This window comes from Oryctolagus cuniculus, chromosome 8, assembly GCF_051225735.1.
Source record: "Oryctolagus cuniculus isolate XC-2025 breed Fujian yellow rabbit chromosome 8, ASM5122573v1, whole genome shotgun sequence".
Lineage (NCBI taxonomy): Eukaryota > Metazoa > Chordata > Mammalia > Lagomorpha > Leporidae > Oryctolagus > Oryctolagus cuniculus.
In genome coordinates, this window is record NC_142874.1 from 48,630,120 (window position 1) to 48,648,707 (window position 18,588).

The 18,588-nt window shown below is 40.7% G+C and overlaps 1 protein-coding gene across 17 annotated transcripts in view; it reads right to left on the reverse strand.

The window, feature by feature from the left end:
* Positions 1-18,588, reverse strand: part of C8H4orf51 (chromosome 8 C4orf51 homolog) — a 71,896-nt gene that overhangs the window by 36,348 nt on the left and 16,960 nt on the right. For all 17 annotated transcript variants that reach the window (XM_089302426.1, XM_089302419.1, XM_089302428.1 and 14 more), the window contains one exon: positions 8,364-8,440. In XM_089302426.1, coding sequence (XP_089158552.1) covers positions 8,364-8,440 — 77 coding nt within the window. The remainder of the gene's footprint in view (positions 1-8,363; positions 8,441-18,588) is intronic.

The window sequence follows — 18,588 nt, forward strand, 5'->3', positions numbered from 1 at the left end:
CAGCACGATGCGCTGGCTGCGGTGGCCATTGGAGGGTGAACCAATGGCAAAAGGAAGACCTTTCTCTCTGTCTGTCTCTCTCTCTCTCACGGTCCACTCTGCCTGTCAAAAAAAAAAAAAAAAAAAAAAAAAAAAAAGAATAGATACAGGAGCTGATGCTGTGGCATACCAGGCAGGGCCACCACCTGCAGTGCTGGCATCCCATATGGGCACCAGTTCGAGTCCTGGCTGTTCCACTTTCAATCCCACTCTCTCTTGGGCTCCTGCACCTGTGTGGGAGACCCAGAAGAAGCTCCTGGCTCCTGGCTTCAGATGGGCACAGCTCCGGCCATTGTGGCCATCTGGGGAGTGAACCAGTGGATGGAAGATCTTTCTTTTTCTCTCTCTCTGCCTCTGCCTCTGTGTAACTCTACCTTTCAAATAAAATAAAATAAATCTTAAAAAAATACAATTATGTCATTTCTACCTTTCCTTATGTCAGTACTTTACCATAAAACTGCAGAGACAGGATACAAAGTAATAGCTATTGAATAGGTTTCATCATGGTTTGGCTGCTCCCATTACCACCTCGCCAACACCCCATCTATCTGCTGCAGACGGCCAGGCAGCTCTAGAAGACAGATGTGATGAGTGGGGTTAATCAGTATTTTGGAGGGCCCGAATAGCAATAGAGATGGGACAGGACTGTATTTTGTGCTACTCAGATCAGATGCACCTTAACTTTATAGGAACACCGCAATCAGTTTGCTTAATTTCCCCTACACCAGCTCAGGCTTGTCTCCAAGCTGTGCAGTGTGTTTTAATGTTTTGTTCCTTACGGCTAAGAGAGAAAGAACGTCTTTCCTGATTTTTAACAATAGCACAAATGGTTGGCTGTCCTGTCCTCTTGCCTCAGCAAGCCAGAGGAACACACAAAACCAGTCTCCAACAGACTATTCCCGTGAAGTCAAATTCTATTAGGAAAGCCAGTCAGCACAGTAGCACTCATTCAAGGGAACTGTTAGAAACCTCTCTCTCTGTTAGTTAGAGAAAACCCTTAAGGCTGCAAGATAGCCCTTTCGCCCTCTCCTCACACGTACACACACACTAAAACTGTAAATGCCACAGAAAATAGGCAAGCAGTACCGAAACACTGTAGAGAATGGTAACAATGTTCAATCCCGAGTCTTATGAACCCTTCCACGATTCAATTCTAAGAGATGGAAATTATACAGGAAAAAATATATTGTGTTTCCTCCTCAAAATAGAATGTGTGGCCGCATGGCCAGCTGTTCCCTTCCCGAGTGTGCAGTTGTTGCTAGGATCACTGCCCAGCCAAGGAATCCGCGTCTCAGCTCTCTGGCATCACACTGGAATGTGAGCAGAAGTGGTGTGCCTCAGACCCAGGCTGACGTGGGGAGGAGCACGTGTGCCTGCCCTGCCCCACCCCCACCTGCCAGAGGGAGACAAAGGCCCATGGGGCCCCAGGGGACGGGGTAACCCCCAGGGGAGGTGCTCTGCCTCCCAGAATCACCACGTGGAAGGGGAAGGTCTCCCGCCAGAACAGCCACCTTGGCCTTCACATGAAGAAGCAAAATGTCTTTTACTGTGTTAAACAACTTGAATTTGGAGTTTAGTAGTAGAACCTCTACTGTTAACCCAATTTAATTAAAGCAGGGTGGAGGTGACTATAGATGAGCAAATACAGTTTACTAGTTGATGAGTCATCATTTTAATTACATTGTTTTCATTTCTCTTAATTCTCTGGAAAACCCAATCATGCTCAAATTACTCTGTTCAGAGCTCCAAGCTCTAATGGAAGTTACAGTCTGGGATAACTAGGGAGGAGGAAAATTTTTGCCCTGAAATAATGGTTACTTTTAAGAGCAAATATCCAGAGCGGAGCACTGTTATTTTCTTCCTAGATTCTCTTGCCTTTTGTGGGCGAATGGAAACCACAGAGAACAACCTGAAAGCAGAGGAGAGAGGTATCAATAAGAAGATGGGATAGGAGTGTTCTACCATCATCTCCCTACAGAAGCTTTGATCAACTGTCACCCACAGGGCAGGGTACCTTGTGGGAGTCCAGGTGTCCAATGCACCACTGGAGTAAAAAATCCAAGGGGGCGGGGGCTGGCGCCATGGCACAGTAGGTTAATCCTCCGCCTCCAGTGCGGGTATCCCATATGGGTACTGGTTCAAGTCCCAGCTGCTCCTCTTCCAGTCCAGCTCTCTGCTGTGGCCTGGGAGGGCAGTGAAGGATGGCCTAAATGCTTGGGCCCCTGCACCCACATGGGAGACTGGGAGGAAGCACCTGGCTCCTGGCTTCGGATCAGCAGCTCCAGCTGTTGCGGCCACTGGGGAGTAAACCAATGGACGGAAGACCTTTCTCTCGGTCTCTCCCTCTCGCTGTCTGTAACTCTACCTCTCAAACAAATAAATAAAATCTTAAAAAAAGAATCCAAGAAGGGATGCACTGAAAAGGCCAACAAGAAATTTCACTTTACCCATGTCACTCCCTCTCCTAGGTAGCAAGAGAATGCCAAGAGAGACATCCTTGGCCCTTGATTTCTCACATGGGCCAAAGTGAGAGTGGACTGAGTGAGTATCTGGCTCCTCCAGCCTATGAGACACTGCCCAAGAGGACCATCTCCTTTCCATCCCACTCTCCTACTGTGGTCATCAGCACAGCCGAGTACTTGAGCAGCGAACAGAGGCAGGAACTTCCAGCAATCAGGGCCTAGGAACTCAACCAAGGGACCCCGGATCTTACAGCTTTAAGGACTTCATCGGGAAGCCTAAGCACGACTTGTATAGGATGCCTCACCTACACACCACCCTCAACTGACCCACAGGCACCCTGATGCTTCATGTGCCTCACTACCACCCCCAGTGGTTGGCTCCATGTGTGCACCCCAGAGACAGTCCATGTGAGCCCCTGTAGATGCCACACACAGACAGCCCAACGCCATGGGGTTAGAAGAAAGCACACAAAGGTGAGCATTTCAGGGCATCACCCCAGGGAAAGCAAACAAACTTTCTGGACTTGTAAGAGGACACACAATCTTAAAAATCCATCCGGAAGAAGGAGCAAGATGGGTGGAGTGGTGCACCCATAGAAAAGTTCTGAGAAAACCTTAGAATCCCTAGCAGAGCTGGTTCTTACAGGTGTTTCTCTGCTGAAGCCAGTGAATGAAGCCTAGAGGTGATCGCATCTTCAAATGTGAACACAGCAACTTGAGGCTTCATGGACAATGAAAAAGCCAAGACACAGTGCACCACCTGAAGAACACAACAACCTTCCAGTAACCAACTGCCCCCGAATGGATGGCTTTTAATAGCCTGAAAAAAATTTAAATAATCATTTTAAGCAAGCATAGCAAACTATAAGAGAGCATGAACAATAAGATCAAGAAAACAACCCATGAAGAAAATAAGGTGTTCAAGAAAGACATGGAAATAAAAAGTAATTGGGCTCCTGCTACCCATGTGGGAGACCTGGATTTTGTTCCTGGCTCCCGGCTTTGGCCCTGGCCCATTCATGACCACGTGTGAGTGATATCTCACTGCACTTTTTATTTGCATTTCCCTGGTGATTAGTGATGCTGAATGCCTTTTATATTTTGTTGGCTTTGATGCATTTATTCTACTTCTGGTATGTATGCAAGGTTTTGAAAGATGCCTGTACCCTCATGTTCATTGCAGCATTATTCACAATAGCCGAATATGGGAACAACATAATGACCTGATACAGAAAAATGTATTATACATATCAAATGAGATATTATTCAGTCTTTAAAAAAATCTTGGGACCAGCACTGTGGCAAGTGGATAAAGCTGCAGCGAGCAGTGCCAGCATCCCATATGGGCTTCAGTTCAAGTCCCAGCTGCTCCACTTCTGATCCAGCTCTCTGCTATAGCCTGGAAAAGCAGTAGAAGATGGCCCAAGTCCTTGGGCCCCTGCATCCATATGGAGGACCTGAAGAAGCTCCTGGCTCCTGGCTTCAGATTGGTGCAGCTACAGCTGTTGTGGCCATCTGGGGAGTGAACCAGTGGATGGAAGACCTCTCTCCCTCTCCCTCCCTCCCTCCCTCTCTCTCTCTCTCTGCCTCTGCCTTGCAATAACTCTATCTTTCAAATAAATAAATCTTTAAAAAAAATCTTAACACGTGTGGCATAAATAAGCCTGATAGACATTGTGTGAACTAAAATTAGCCAGGCACAGAAAGAGTAATACTGTATGATTTTACTTACATTAGGGGAATTTAAGCAGTTTGTGAAAAAAAAAATGGAATGAAAAAATTTTAAAAACATGAATTTGGGGGCCAGCACTGTGGCTCACTTGGTTAATCCTCCACCTGCGGTGCCAGCATCCCATATGGGCGCCGGGTTCTAGTCCCAATTGCTCCTCTTCCAGTCCAGCTCTCTGCTGAGGCCCAGGAAGGCAGTGGAGGATGGCCAGGTGCTTGGGCCCTGCACCCGCATGGGAGACTGGGAGGAAGCACCTGGCTCCTGGCTTCAGATCGGCACAGTGCACCAGCCGTGGCAGCCATTTGGGAGGTGAACCAACGGAAGACCTTTCTCTCTGTCTCTCTCTCTCACTATCTAACTCTGCCTGTCAAATTAAAAAACAAAAAACAAAACAAAACAAAACAAAAAAACCATGAATTTGTTTCTCAACATAGCCTGCATCAAGATCAAGTTCAAGATACTTTTGTAAGTGATGATACCAACCATTTAGTCCATCCCCAAATAATGAGTATCCTGGTAATTTAACCATGGCAATGCAGCACTTGTACATTACCAACTGAAGGAAAATGGGCACCCTTTGAAGATTTTTTTTAAGATAAAAGAAGCTGGAAAGATCAAAATCAGGACTGGAAGGTAGAGACTCTCACAAAGTTCCCCTCATTTTATGAGTGGAATGAACAAGCGCACTACTGTTCTGGAGAAGAACTCTTCAGTGAAGTTTTCTGCTAAAATTTTGCCAAACTTTCTCAAAACACTTCTTTTATACTTCTTTTATAAAGAAGTGTTTCTCAGAACACTTCTTTTATAAAGGATTTATAGATAAATCCTTTAGCCCCTAGAAAGTCAATAGGCAAAATGCCTTGAATATCCCCCCAAAACTGTTGCCCTTGACCTTTGCTCCTGACTGGTCCGTTTTTGCTTTGATTGGACCATTTCATACCTCTTGGTATCCACTGCTTTGATTTTGTGTTGTCTTCAGGATTGTATTGGGAAAGCCATGTTTCCTCTCCTACTCTAGTTTCTCAAACAAATCCTTCAGAATCTTCAACCTGCTTTTTGAAAATCTCCATTGAAATCTCTGCTCTTGTCTGCAGCTGATCTGGGTGCAGCTGATTTGGGTTTTATCACCCATCAAGCAGAAAATTTGCTCAACTTTAATTTTTCTGTCAGAATTAAGTAAGCCAAACCAATGCAGATATATACAGCACTGGATATTATTTCTGCTTTAATAAGCAGTCCTGTTCAATTAGGGCACAAGCAAGATGAATTTTTCCTCCCAAATTGATGTGGATAGTTTGCCACTGTGGGATTCATGTTCAACATCATCTCTCCCTTCTTAAAACAAGTTATTCCTTTGTAAACTGATGATTTCTTTGAAGCATTATGTTAATCAACTTTCATCAAGCATCAATGATTTCATCATTATTCCACATAAGTTCCATTATAAATTTGATTATTTATTTTCCCTTAATTTGTAGCAGAATTTTATGTTGCACTGATAGGGGCTCTTTTCAAATTGATATCTTATCCTTCTTCGTGCTTCAAACTGGATTATGTTCAGACATTTGTAACAATTTGGTATGAGCTTATTTTAATGCCAAAATTTTAGAATTCATACATAGTTTTCATAATATATATTCTCTATGAACTCTTTGAAGATCTCTCTTTTTTAAACTTTTATTTAATAAATATAAATTTCCAAAGTACAGTTTATGGATTACAATGGCTTTTCCCCCCCATAACTTCCCTCCCACCCACAACCCTACCATCTACCGCTCCCTCTCCCATTCCATTTGCATCAAGATTCATTTTCAATTATCTTTATATACAGAAAATCAATTTAGTATATATTAAGTAAAGATGTCAACACTTTGCACCCACACAGAAACATAAACTGTAAAATACTGTTTGAGTACTAGTTATAGTATTAATTCACATTGTACAACACATTAAGGACAGAGATCCTCCATGAGGAGTAAGTGCACAGTGACTCCTGCTGTTGACTTAACAATTGACACTCTTGTTTATGGCGTCAGTAATCACCCTAGGCTTTTGTCATGAGTTGCCAAGGCTATGGAAGCTTTTTGAGTTCCCCAACTTCGATCTTATTCCGACAGGGTCATAGTCAAAGTGGAAGTTCTCTCCTCCCTTCAGAGAAAGGTACCTCCTTCTTTGATGGCCCATTCTTTCTACTGGGATCTCACTCGCAGAGATCTTTCATTTAGGATTTTTTTTTTTTTTTTTTTTTTTTTTTTTTTTTTTGCCAGAGTGTCTTGGCTTTCCATGCCTAAAATACTCTCATGGGCTCTTCAGCCAGATCCAAATGCCTTAAGGGCTGATTCTGAGGCCTAGGACATCTGCCATTCTATGAGTCTGCTGTGTATCCTGCTTCCCATGTTGGATCGTTCTCTCCCTTTTTTATTCTATCAGTTAGTATTAGCAGATGCTAGTCTTGTCTATGTGATCCCTTTGACTCTTAGACCTATCATTACGGTCAATTGTGAACTGAAATTAATCACCTGGACTAGTGAGATGGCATTGGTACATGCCACCTCGATGGGATTGAATAGGATTCCCCTGGCACTTTTTTTTTTTTTTTTTTGACAGGCAGAGTTAGACAGGGGGGGAGAGAGAGAGAGAGACAGAGAAAGGTCTTCCTTTTTCCATTGGTTCACCCCCCAAGTGGCCGCTATGGCTGGTGCGTTGCAGCCAGCGCACTGGGCCAATCCGAAGCCAGGAGCCAGGTGCTTCCTCCTGGTCTCCCATGCGGGCGCAGGGCCCAAGCACTTGGGCCATGCTCCAGTGCCTTCCTGGGCCACAGCAGAGAGCTGGACTGGAAGAGGAGCAACCGGGACAGAATCTGGCGCCCCAACCAGGACTAGAACCTGGGGTGCCGGTGCCACAGGCGAAGGATTAGCCTAGTGATCCACAGCGCCGGCCCCCCGACCCCGGCACATTTCTAACTCTACCATTTGGGGGCAAGCCTGAAGATCTCTCTTATGTGAACTCTTAATAAAGTCAAACTTATGGGGTGGGTGTTGGGGCGCAGGTGAAGCTGCCATCTGCATCGCCAGCATCCCATGTGGGTGCTGGTTCGAGTCCCAGCTGCCCCACTTCTGATCCAGCTCCCTGGTAATGCACCTGGGAAAGCAGCAGAAGATGGTCTAAGTGCCTGGGCTCTTGCATCCATGTGGGAGTCCCAGACTCAGGCTCCTGGTTTCAGCCTGGCCAGCCTCAGCTGTTTTAGCCACTTGGGGAGTGAACCAGCAGATGGAAGATCCCCACCCCCTGCCATCTCTCCTCCACTTTCTGTAACTCTGCCTTTAAAATAAATAAATAAATCTTCTTTTAAGTCAAACTTATTGGGGCTGGCACTGTAGCGTAGTGGGTTAAAGCCCTGGCCTGTAGTGCTGGCATCCCATATGGGTGCTAGTTCGAGTCCCAGCAGCTCCACTTCCGATCTAGCTCTCTGCTATGGCCTGGGAAAGCAGTGGAAGATGGCCCAAGTCCTTGGGCCCCTATACCCATGTGGGAGACCAGGAAAAAGCTCCTGGCTCCTGGCTCCTGGCTTCAGATCAGCTCAGCTCTGGCCATTGCAGCAATTTGGGGAGTGAGTCAGTGAAGATCTCTCTCTCTCTGAACTCCATCTTTCAAATAAGTAAATCTTTAAAAAAAAAAAAAAAGATAGAGTCAAATTTATGCAGAGGGTAGAATGGTGGGGATCAGGGACACTGGAGTGAGGTAAATAGGAAATGTTGGTCAGGGTATGTAAGCTTCCAGTTATGAGATGAGTAAGTTCTAGAGACCTATTGTAGGACCTGGTAACTAGTGATAACTAGGGATAATGAAAATCTATTGTAGACCTGAAAGCAGACCTCAAGTGTTCTCACTTCTCACACACACACATACACACACACACCCCAGAAGGTAAGTATGAGATGACTGATGTGTTAACTAGCTTGATCATCCTAATCATTTTATATTGCATACTCATATCAAATATCATGTTGTACCCACTTAAATATATATAGGTTTTATTTGTCAGTCATACTGCAGTAATGCTGGGATGAAAAAGAACCTAAAAGCAACATACACAGAACCTGGGCAAAAGGGCAATGTCCAGAAAAGCTTACCTTTAACATTGGTAGCCTCCTGGGTGCCAGGGAGGCCGAGTGCAGGACTGCTGGTAGAACTTCTTGGTGATGACAAGCTAAAGAAAACAAGTAGAAGAAATTAGTTCATGGCTTTTAAATTCCATGCAACCTATGAAATTAAAGGAGGTTTTTTTTTTTTTTTTTTTTTTTTTGCTTATCTTCTCATTTTGCTTCTTAAATTTTGCTTCTTCTCTTTCCCTCTTTCCACACTCTCAACCATATCCCCACCATCCCACTAAAACAACTCAAGTTGGATTCTTTCATTGTCTTCAGTAATTTGTTTGTTCTCTAATTTGTCATAAAAGGGTAACATTTCAACTTCTGTGCATGAAAAGCTCAAACATTAAGTTTATAATTATTTCAACAAGCTTTATGAGTGTTTCTCCAGGGAGTTGTTTTCAAAATAAGTGTTATGAATGAAATAAGAAAGATTACAGTAATTATGCTGGTTTCCAAATAAAACTTAATAGCAGTGGAGGAACTTGGGGACTCACAGATGTGGTGTCTATCCTTTGAAACACATTTCTATCTCAGTTTCCCTTTTGTGTGACTCCAGATATAACACTCCGAGAAAGCACAAGTTTGTTGGGAAGCACAGATTATTTTGTGTGGAATGGACAAAGGCATCAACGCCTTGAGAATGACAGATGGTGGCAATTGTTTTAGAGCCTGGAACTATGTATGTGAGATAGGGGCAGAGTAAAATTAATGTCAGCCTAGAGAGTCCTAAAATGCCTTCATTAAACATGCAGCCAGACCGCAAACCAGCCCTAACCGTCTCTGAGACAGGCTCTGGGAGGCAATCATACATCGTTGTTCTCCTAATCTATAATAACAATAGAATCATCTGAGAGTATTAATTTTTAAAATGCAGACTTCTGTGCCCAACCCCAATGATTATGTTTTAGTAGGTTTGGGCATATGGTTCTGATTCAGGTAGTCAGCAAGCCAGGTTCCTGACTAACATGGGAAACTCTTTGTTTTCTTTATATTTTTAAAATCAGCCTTTCTGTGTACATTTTGATCATCAGACACTGTGGTTGGGACTTGTGTGTGAATGGAATTACACAATACATATTTTGGTCTGGCTAAAAATGCTTAACAATGTGTGTGCAGATGTTACACGTGTAACCACAGCTTGGTTCATATTGATTGCTATATAGTATCCCAATTGTATGAACACACCAGTGTCTATCCACTTTGCTGCAGACAAATAGAATCATCCCCCTCCAATTCCAGGAGTTCCACATTTATGGCTTCAATCAACTACAGGCCAAGGAATAGTTAGAAAAAAAGGGCATCTGTACTGAACATGTACAGATACTTTTTCTTATCATTATTCCCTAAAAATACAATTATTCATATAAAATTCACAGTGTTAATTATTACAAGTAATTTAGAAACTATTTAAAATACAAAAAGGATATGCACAGGTTATATACAAATGCTATACCATTTTGTATAAGAAGTGGTCCTGGAACCAACCCCCTTGGACACCAAGACATGACTGCAGGATTTCATTTTCATCTTATTTTCAGTTTGTGGTTCAAGTCCCTGCTGCTCCACTTCCTATCCAGCTCCCTATTAATGTGCCTGGGGAAGCAGCAGAGGTGGCCCAAGTACTTGGGAGATCTGGAAGAAGCTCCTGGCTCTTGGCTTTGGATTGGCTCAGCTCCAGCCATTGCAGCTATTTGGGGAGTAAACCAGCAGATGGAACACCAGTCTCTCTTTCTTTTGTCTCTGCTTCTGCCTCTTAAATAAATAAATCTTAAAAAAAAAAAAGAAGTAGAATTTCTAAGTCTAAGTGTATCTGTAACATCAACCTCTTTTCCCTAAGGAATTATGTCAGTGTACATTCCCACCAGCTGTATAAGAGAAATCTCATTGTTCTACATCCTCACAAACTCTTTGTATTGATGACGTTTTTAACCTTTCTGGAGTGTTTGCAGAGCAAGCTTATGGTGTTTTTAATTTGTATTTTATTTATAGATATAAGCCCTTTGTCAACCTCTGAGTTGAAATATCTCTTTTATTGTGGCTTGCCTTTTCATACTTTTAATGGTGTATCTTGTTGAACAGAACACTTAATTTTAAGGTAGTCCAATTCATATAACTATTTCTTTGTGGTTAGTGCTTTTTGGATTCTATTTAAGAAATCTTTGCAAACTTCAAGATTATCAGGATGTTTCCTCTATTGTCATCTAATAGTATTATTGTTTTGACTGTCACAACTAGGTCTTCAATTTATTTGAATCAATCTACCTTGAGTTAAAAGTATAGCTTTTTTCTTCTTCTGCTCTTTCATAAATCAAGTATCCATAACTACATGGGGCTGTTTCTGGGCTCTTTGTTCTATTGGGCTATTTGTCTATCTTTGCCATACCACAAACCTGCCTTAATTACTGAGGCTTCATAGTAAGCTTGTAATCTGTAGAACAAGCCTACCTTCTTGTTCATTTTTTTTAAATGATTTATTCATTTATTTGAGACACAGAGCTACTGAGAGAGAGAGAAGAGAGAAGAGAGAGAGAGATGGAGAGGGGGAGGGGGGGAGGGGAGAGAGAGAGAGAGAGAGAGAGAAAGAGAGGATTTCCATCTGCTAGTTCACTCCCCAAATGGCTGCAATGGCTAGAACTGGGCCAGGAGTCAGGAGCCTCCTCCTGGTCTCCCACATGAGTGGCCCAAGCACTTGGGCCATCTTCCATTGCCTTCTCAGGCTACCAGCAGAGAGTTGGATCAGAAGAGGAACAGCCAGGACATGAACTGGTGCCTATATGGGATGCCAGCGCTGCAAGTGGAGGCTTAGCCCACTATGCCACAGTGTAGAACAACCTTCTTGTTCTTTTATAAGAGCGTCTTGTCTATATCATATTATTTCCATATATATGTTAGAATAATACTATCAACTTCCACAAAACACCTATGATAATAGTATTGAAGGAATAAATTGATTTGGAGGAAACTGGCATTTTTACAATATTCAGACTCCCAATTCATGAACATAGTTTATCTACTAGATTGTTTTTTTCTCATATCACTGTTTTATGGTTTTCTATGTGAAAAATATTTGATAACATTACTAGATATTTGAGTTATTAAATTTATTTATGTTTAAAGATTTATTTGTTTGAAAAGCAGAGTGACAGAGAGGGAGAGGCAGAGAGATCTGTCTTCTGCTTGTTCATTCCCCAGATACATGGAACATCTGGGACAAGGCCAGGCCAAAGCCAGGAGCCTGGAACTCCATGTCTCCCATATGAGTGGCAGGGATGCAAGCAATTTCGCCATCATTCATGGCATACCAGCCACACTGTAGGAAGCTGGATCAGAAGCAGAGTAGCTGTGACTTGAACTGGCACTCCAATAATGGATGCAGGCATCCCAAGTGTTGGCCCAGTTCACCATGCCACAAGGCCCTCCCTGACTTGACCTATTTTAGCTACATTGTCTGTAGTACCTTTAAAATTTAATTTTTAAATTGCTTTTGGCAAGCACTAACTTTCTTTTTGTGTCCTGTTTCGACTTAAACATTTATGAAAGCTTTGTATCATGCTATACTTTCCTACATTTAAAAAAATGTTTCCTTTATTATTAAAAATGTCTTCCTTGATTCTACCTGTGTTACTTTTCTATTGCTGCTATAACCAGCTAATGCACCAAATTTGTCCTGAAGCTTTTAGAAAGCCCTGAAACAGTGTCATTTCATGTGAGAAGCAGAACCCAACTTGCTGTTGCTCTTTCACTTAGGGATTTGCCTCCATAAATAAAAATTCAGAAAGGAAAACCACTACTCTTCAATTTTGGACTATACTGTATGGCCCAGGTATAGTCATCATAGCTTTTCAGATTTTTTTTTCATGGTATGTATCCCTCCTAAATGACAATGAAGCCAATCAGAGGAGTCCAAGGTTAAGATGGGGAATATGCTCATAACATCCAGTATCTCTTAAGAGAGTAACTACTCAGAAGTCCCTGAAGTGACATCAAGTATAGTATCAGGTGGCCATGTGGCTACAACTTTCTACCCTCTTCCAAAGCAGTACTTCCCATTGTTTTCTGATTCTAACAATTATGTGGAGCACTTGTTAGACATACAGATTCACCAGTGCCTCCTAGTCATAATTTCCACTGTGATTGGCTTGAGAACCTTTGTTTTAATAAGAACTGACAATTTACAACATCGAGCAAATGCAGGAAACATTAACTCTCAAGGACAATGAAGGTGAGGAGAGTTTTTGAGTTATAATGCGCCAACCCCACTAATCTTACCAAGGTTATTCAGTTTTCTTTGAATATTCACGTCTTATATTGTTGCATGCCTTTGGTTAATTTCTAGACATTTGAAAAACTGATTTTGATAATTTTTAAGGGGTGAGTATGTGAGATATAACAGGGACAGATACACAGAGTTCCTGTCTGTGCATTCTAATATCCTTCCTCTTCACAAGTTCTTTTTATTGGAGTAAAATGTATATTACCCAAAACTATCATAAGCAGGCAATTTGGTCACATTAACTATATTCACAATATTACACAACCATCACTACTATACCCAGAACATTCCATCATCCAAAAGAGAAACTCTGTATCCACTGATACACCCACCTTTCCAACAGCACTCTCTGTGTCCCACAACACCAAAACTTGGCTACAGTCATCACAAACCCTAATGTGACTGACACCCAGCTCTTTGGGGGATTAAAGACATAGCTATTTGGAAGCTCACATCCACTCTCAAAGTCATACTACTATCTCTAAAAATTGCTACAGACTAGACAACTGTGGCACTCGTAGGCACTGTAGACACCAATTACCACTGATGAAATCACTGAAGCTACATTTCTGGGATCACCAAGAACAAAAGCCAGATCAACAATCCAAGTGACACTCCACACATTCCATCTAAACAAAAAAGTCTTTTTCAACAAAACCTATTACACAAAAAAAGGACCATTATGCTAGATGTACATGTAGGGAAACATGAAGAAGCAAAAGAACACAACAGTTCTCCAGAAATAGATCCTGATCAGAAGGAAATCTGTGAAATGCCTGACAGAAGAAGTCAAAATAATTACCCTAAGGAAATGAAATGAGAAGCAAGAGAATACAGATAGACAGTGTAAAGAAATGAGGAAAACAATAAATGACATGTATGAGAAATTCAATAAAGATAAATTATTAAAAAGAACTAAATAGAAATTTTAGAGCTGAAAACTTAAATCAATGAAATTTAAAAAATACAGCTCAGAGCCTCAACAGAAAATTGACCATGCGAAAGAAAAAATTTCTCATCTGCAAGACAAGACTTTGGAAATAACTCAGACAAAAATAAGGAGAAAAGAATTAAAAGCAATGAAGAAAGACAGTGGGACATATGGGATACCATTAAAACAAACAAATATTTGTGTATAGGGATACCTGAAGAACAGAAGGGGAAAGGCGTTGAGAGCCCACTGGATGAAATAATAGCTCAAAACTTTCCAAGCTTTGAAAAAGATACGGATATCCAGATAAACAAAGCTCAAATAATGCCAACCAGACTCATACAAAAAAGACCTTCTCCAAGGCACAGTCACACTGTCAAAAGTTAAGGACAGGAGGCTGGCGCCGTGGCTCAATAGGCTAATCCTCCACCTTGCGGCGCCAGCACACCAGGTTCTAGTCCTGGTTGGGGCGCCGGATTCTGTCCCGGTTGCCCTCTTCCAGGCCAGCTCTCTGCTGTGGCCATGGAGTGCAGTGGAGGATGGCCCAAGTGCTTGGGCCCTGCACCCCATGGGAGACCAGGATAAGCACCTGGCTCCTGGCTTTGGATCAGCGCGGTGCGCCGGCCGCAGCACGCCGGCCCTGGCGGCCATTGGAGGGTGAACCAACGGCAAAGGAAGACCTTTCTCTCTGTCTCTCTCTCTCACTGTCCACTCTGCCTGTCAAAAAAGAAAAAAAAAAGAAAGAAAAAAAAAGTTAAGGACAGGAGAAAATCCTAAAGAAATTATGAGAAAAATGTCAAGCTACATGAGAAGGAAAACCAATTGCAGACTTCTTATCAGAAATCGTACAGGCCAGAAAAGAGTAGGATAAAATAGTCAAGGTCTTGAAAGGAAAAAACTTCTAACCAAAATTGCTATATCCAGTGAAACTATCATTTAGGAATGAAGAAGACATTAAGTATTTCCCAGACAAGCAAAAACCGACAGTATTCATCACCACCAGGCCAGCCTTCCAAAAAATCCTGAAAGGAGTCCTAAATTAACATTAAGTGTCAAGAAAACACATGCACTATTAAATTCATCAATAGAGCAGACAAAACCATCAAAATAAAAGGATTTAGTTCTTATCTATCAATATTAACTTTGAAGGTTAATGGATTAAATTCTCCAGTCACAAGATATAGGTTGGCTGAACAGATAAAAAAACAAGATCCACTGTATGCTATCTACAAGAAATTCACTTCACAGGTAAAGATGGATATTTTAAATGGAAAGGGCTGGATAGGGAAGGGTTAGAAAAAACTATGCAATGCAAATGGAAACCAAAAATGAACAGAGCAGCTATATTCATATCAGATAAAACAGACTTTAAATCATAAACTATGAAAAGAGACAAAGGAGGATATTATATATTGAAAAAATGATCAATTCAGCAAGAAGATATAGCTATCATATATGTGTATGCACCCAACACAAGACCACCCAGCTAGATATAGTAAATATCATTAGAGCTAAAGGGAGAGATAGACTTCAGCACAATAATAGTGGGGGACTTGAACATTCCATTGTCATCAATGGAGACATCATCCAGACAGAAAACCCACAAAGACATATCTGAATTGAAGTGGACCTAACAAACATTTACAGACCATTTCACGCAACAGCTACAGAATACACGTCTTTTTAATCACTACATGGAACATTTTGAAGGATAGACCATATAATAGGCCACAAGTCAAGTCTAAGTAAATTTTTAAAGACTGAATTAATTCCTTCTATCTTCTCAGATCACAAAGGCATAAAACTAGAAATCAACAATAGAAAGAATAATAGAAAATTAATAAATGCATGAAAATTAAACAATATGCTACTTAATGATTAATAGATCACTGAGGAAATCAAAAAGAATTATTTTAAAAAATTGAAACAAATGAAAACACAATGTATCCAAACCTGTGATATACAGCAAAAGCAGTAGTAAGAGGGAAGTTTCTAGTGTTGCTTACATTAAAGAAATAGAAAGACATAAAATAAATGATCTAATTATGCAGCTCAAGGACTTAGAAAAAGAATAAACTAAACCCTAAGTTAGCAAGAGGCAGAATATGCTAAGAATCAAAACAGAATAAATTAAATTGAAACTAAAAAAATTTTAAAAATTAACAAAATGAAAAGCTGTTTTTTGAGATGATAAACAAAACAGACGAATCTTTAGACAAACAAAGGAGAAAAAAAAAAAACCTCAAATGAAATTAGAAAGAAAAAGGAGCATTAAAACTGATACCACAGAAATACAAAGGATCATAAGAACTACTATGCTAACAAATAGGGAAACCCTGAAGAAATGGATGAATTCCTGGCTACAAATAACCTGTCAAAATTGAATAAAGAAGACATAGAAAATCTAAACAGACCCACAATAAGTAACAAGATTGAAGCAGTAACTGAAAGTTTCCCATCAAAGAAAAATCCAGAACCTGATGGCTTTATTATTGAATTCTAAAAAATATTTAAAGATGAACTAACTCCAAAACTTTTCAAGCTATTCCAAAATATTGAATAGGACATAACTCTGCCAAACTCGCTTTATGGAGTCAGCAACACTATGATACCAAAACCAAAGACACAACACAAAAAGAAAACTACAGACCAATATTCTTGATGAACATAGATGCAAAAATTCTCTAAACATAGCAAGCTGAATCCAATACTTCATCAAAAAGATCATACATCACAATCAAGTGGAATTTATCTCAGAGATGCAGGAGTGGTTCACATTCAAAAATCAATAAACATCATAAATCACATCAGCAGAAACAAAATCCATATGAGAATTTCAATATATGCAGAGAAAGCATTGGATAAGAATCAACATCCCTTCACAAAATGGGAACAGGAATAACATGCCTCAAAATTATAAAGGCTATATATAAAAAAATCAACAGCTGGGGCCGGCGCTGTGGCACAGTGGGTTAATGCCCTGGCCTAAGGTGCCAGCATCCCATATGGGTGCTGGTTCTGGTCCTGGCTGCTCCTCTTCCAACCCAGCTCTCTGCTGTGGCCTGGGAAGGCAGTGGAGGATGGCCCAAGTGCTTGGGCCCTGCACCCGCATGGGAGACCAGGAGGAAGCACCTGGCTCCTGGCTTCGGATCAGCGCAGCACACTGGCTCTAGTGGCCATTTGTGGGGTGAACCAACAGAAGGAAGACCTTTCTCTCTCTCTCTCTCACTGACTAAATCTGCCTGTCAAAAAACAAACAAACAAACAAACAAACAAACAAAAAACAGCATGGTAATGGCATAAAAGCTGACACAGATCAGCGGAACAGAATGTAGAGTTTAGAAATTAACACATGTACATACAGCCAACTGGCTTTTGACAAGGGCATCAAGAAGAAAAGTTGGAGAAAAAATAGCCTTTTGAATAAATGGTGCTGGCAAAACTGTCTATGTATAGAAGAATGAAATTAGATCCTTACTGTCACCATATACAAAAGTCAACTCGAGATGGAGCAAATCCCTAAATGCAAGACCTGAAACTACGAAGCTGCTAGAAGAAAACACAGCAGTATAGTGATGACTTCTTGGTTAGGACCCCAGAAGCACAAGCAACAACAACAACAAAAAACTAGAGGAATAGGAATATGTCAAACTCAGAATTTTTGGCACAGCAAAGGAAACAGCCAATAGAATGAAGAGACATCTGACAGAATGGGAGAACACATTTGAAAGCCACTTATCTGACAAAGGATTTATAGCCAGAATATATCATCTACTGAAAAAACTCAACAATAACAAAAAAACCAATTCAGTTAAGAAATGGGCAAAGGACAGAATACAGTTGTCAAAAGAAGAAATACAAATGAACAACAGGTACAAGAAAAAATGCTCAATGTCACTAGTCATCAGAGAAATGCAAACCAAACCCACAATAAGATGTCACCTCACCCTAGTCAGAATGGCTATTGTCAAACACAGGGTAACAAATGCCAGCAAGGATGTGGAGAAGGGGAACTCTAATACACTGTTGGTGGTGATGTGAACTAATGCAGCCACTGTGGGAAACAGTATGGAGATTTCTTTAAAAACTAGAAATAGAACTGCCATAGAATCCAGCAATCCCACTACTGGGCATTTACCCCAAAGACATGAACTCATTGTAACAAAGACATCCCTGGTCCACCATGATTAAAGCAGCACTGTTCACAATAGCCAAAATATAGAATCTATCGAGGTATCCACCATAGATGAAAGGATAAAGAAAATGATACACAAACAATGAAATACTATTCAGCTATAACAACAACAATGAAATCTTATCATTCGTAGCAAAATGGATGGAACTGGAAGGCATCGTGCTGAGTGAGATAAGTCAGACACAGAAAAATACTGCATATTCTCCCTTATATTTTGGAGCTAAAATAAACAACGGCAAAGAAAAACTGAATCGGAACATAGAATGTTGATTACTGGAGGACGGAGGGCTAAGAGGAGTTGGATTGAAAAAAAAAAATAGGGGAAGCTGGGTGTGGTTCATCAGTTGTAAAAAATACACTGATATAAAATGTTAATAGGGAAATGAGGTGAGGGGCATAAGGGAATTTGTATTACTACCAGAAAATTTTTGTACATTTAAAATGGATAAGAAAAAGAATACTTTCTAAACATTTGGATAATGTATTGTTTAATTTTTATCATTGGTTTCTAGCTTGATAATATTTGTCAGATAACATATATGAAGCAACTACATAATTTTCTGGAATTCTTCATGGAGTTTTGTCCTCTTATATTAATGTATGAACTTTTTTCATGCCAGTATGAACTCCTGAATATTTTACATGTTGGATTATAGTACAATGCCATGAGTTTTGTTTTGCTGAAATTTCTGTTGTGGCAACTGGGAACTCATTAAAGTGGATCTATCTTTGTGTTGCTTTGCTTTGTTTTAGCAATTTTTAGGTTTTTAAAAAGATTTATTTATTTATTTGAAAGGCAGAGTTA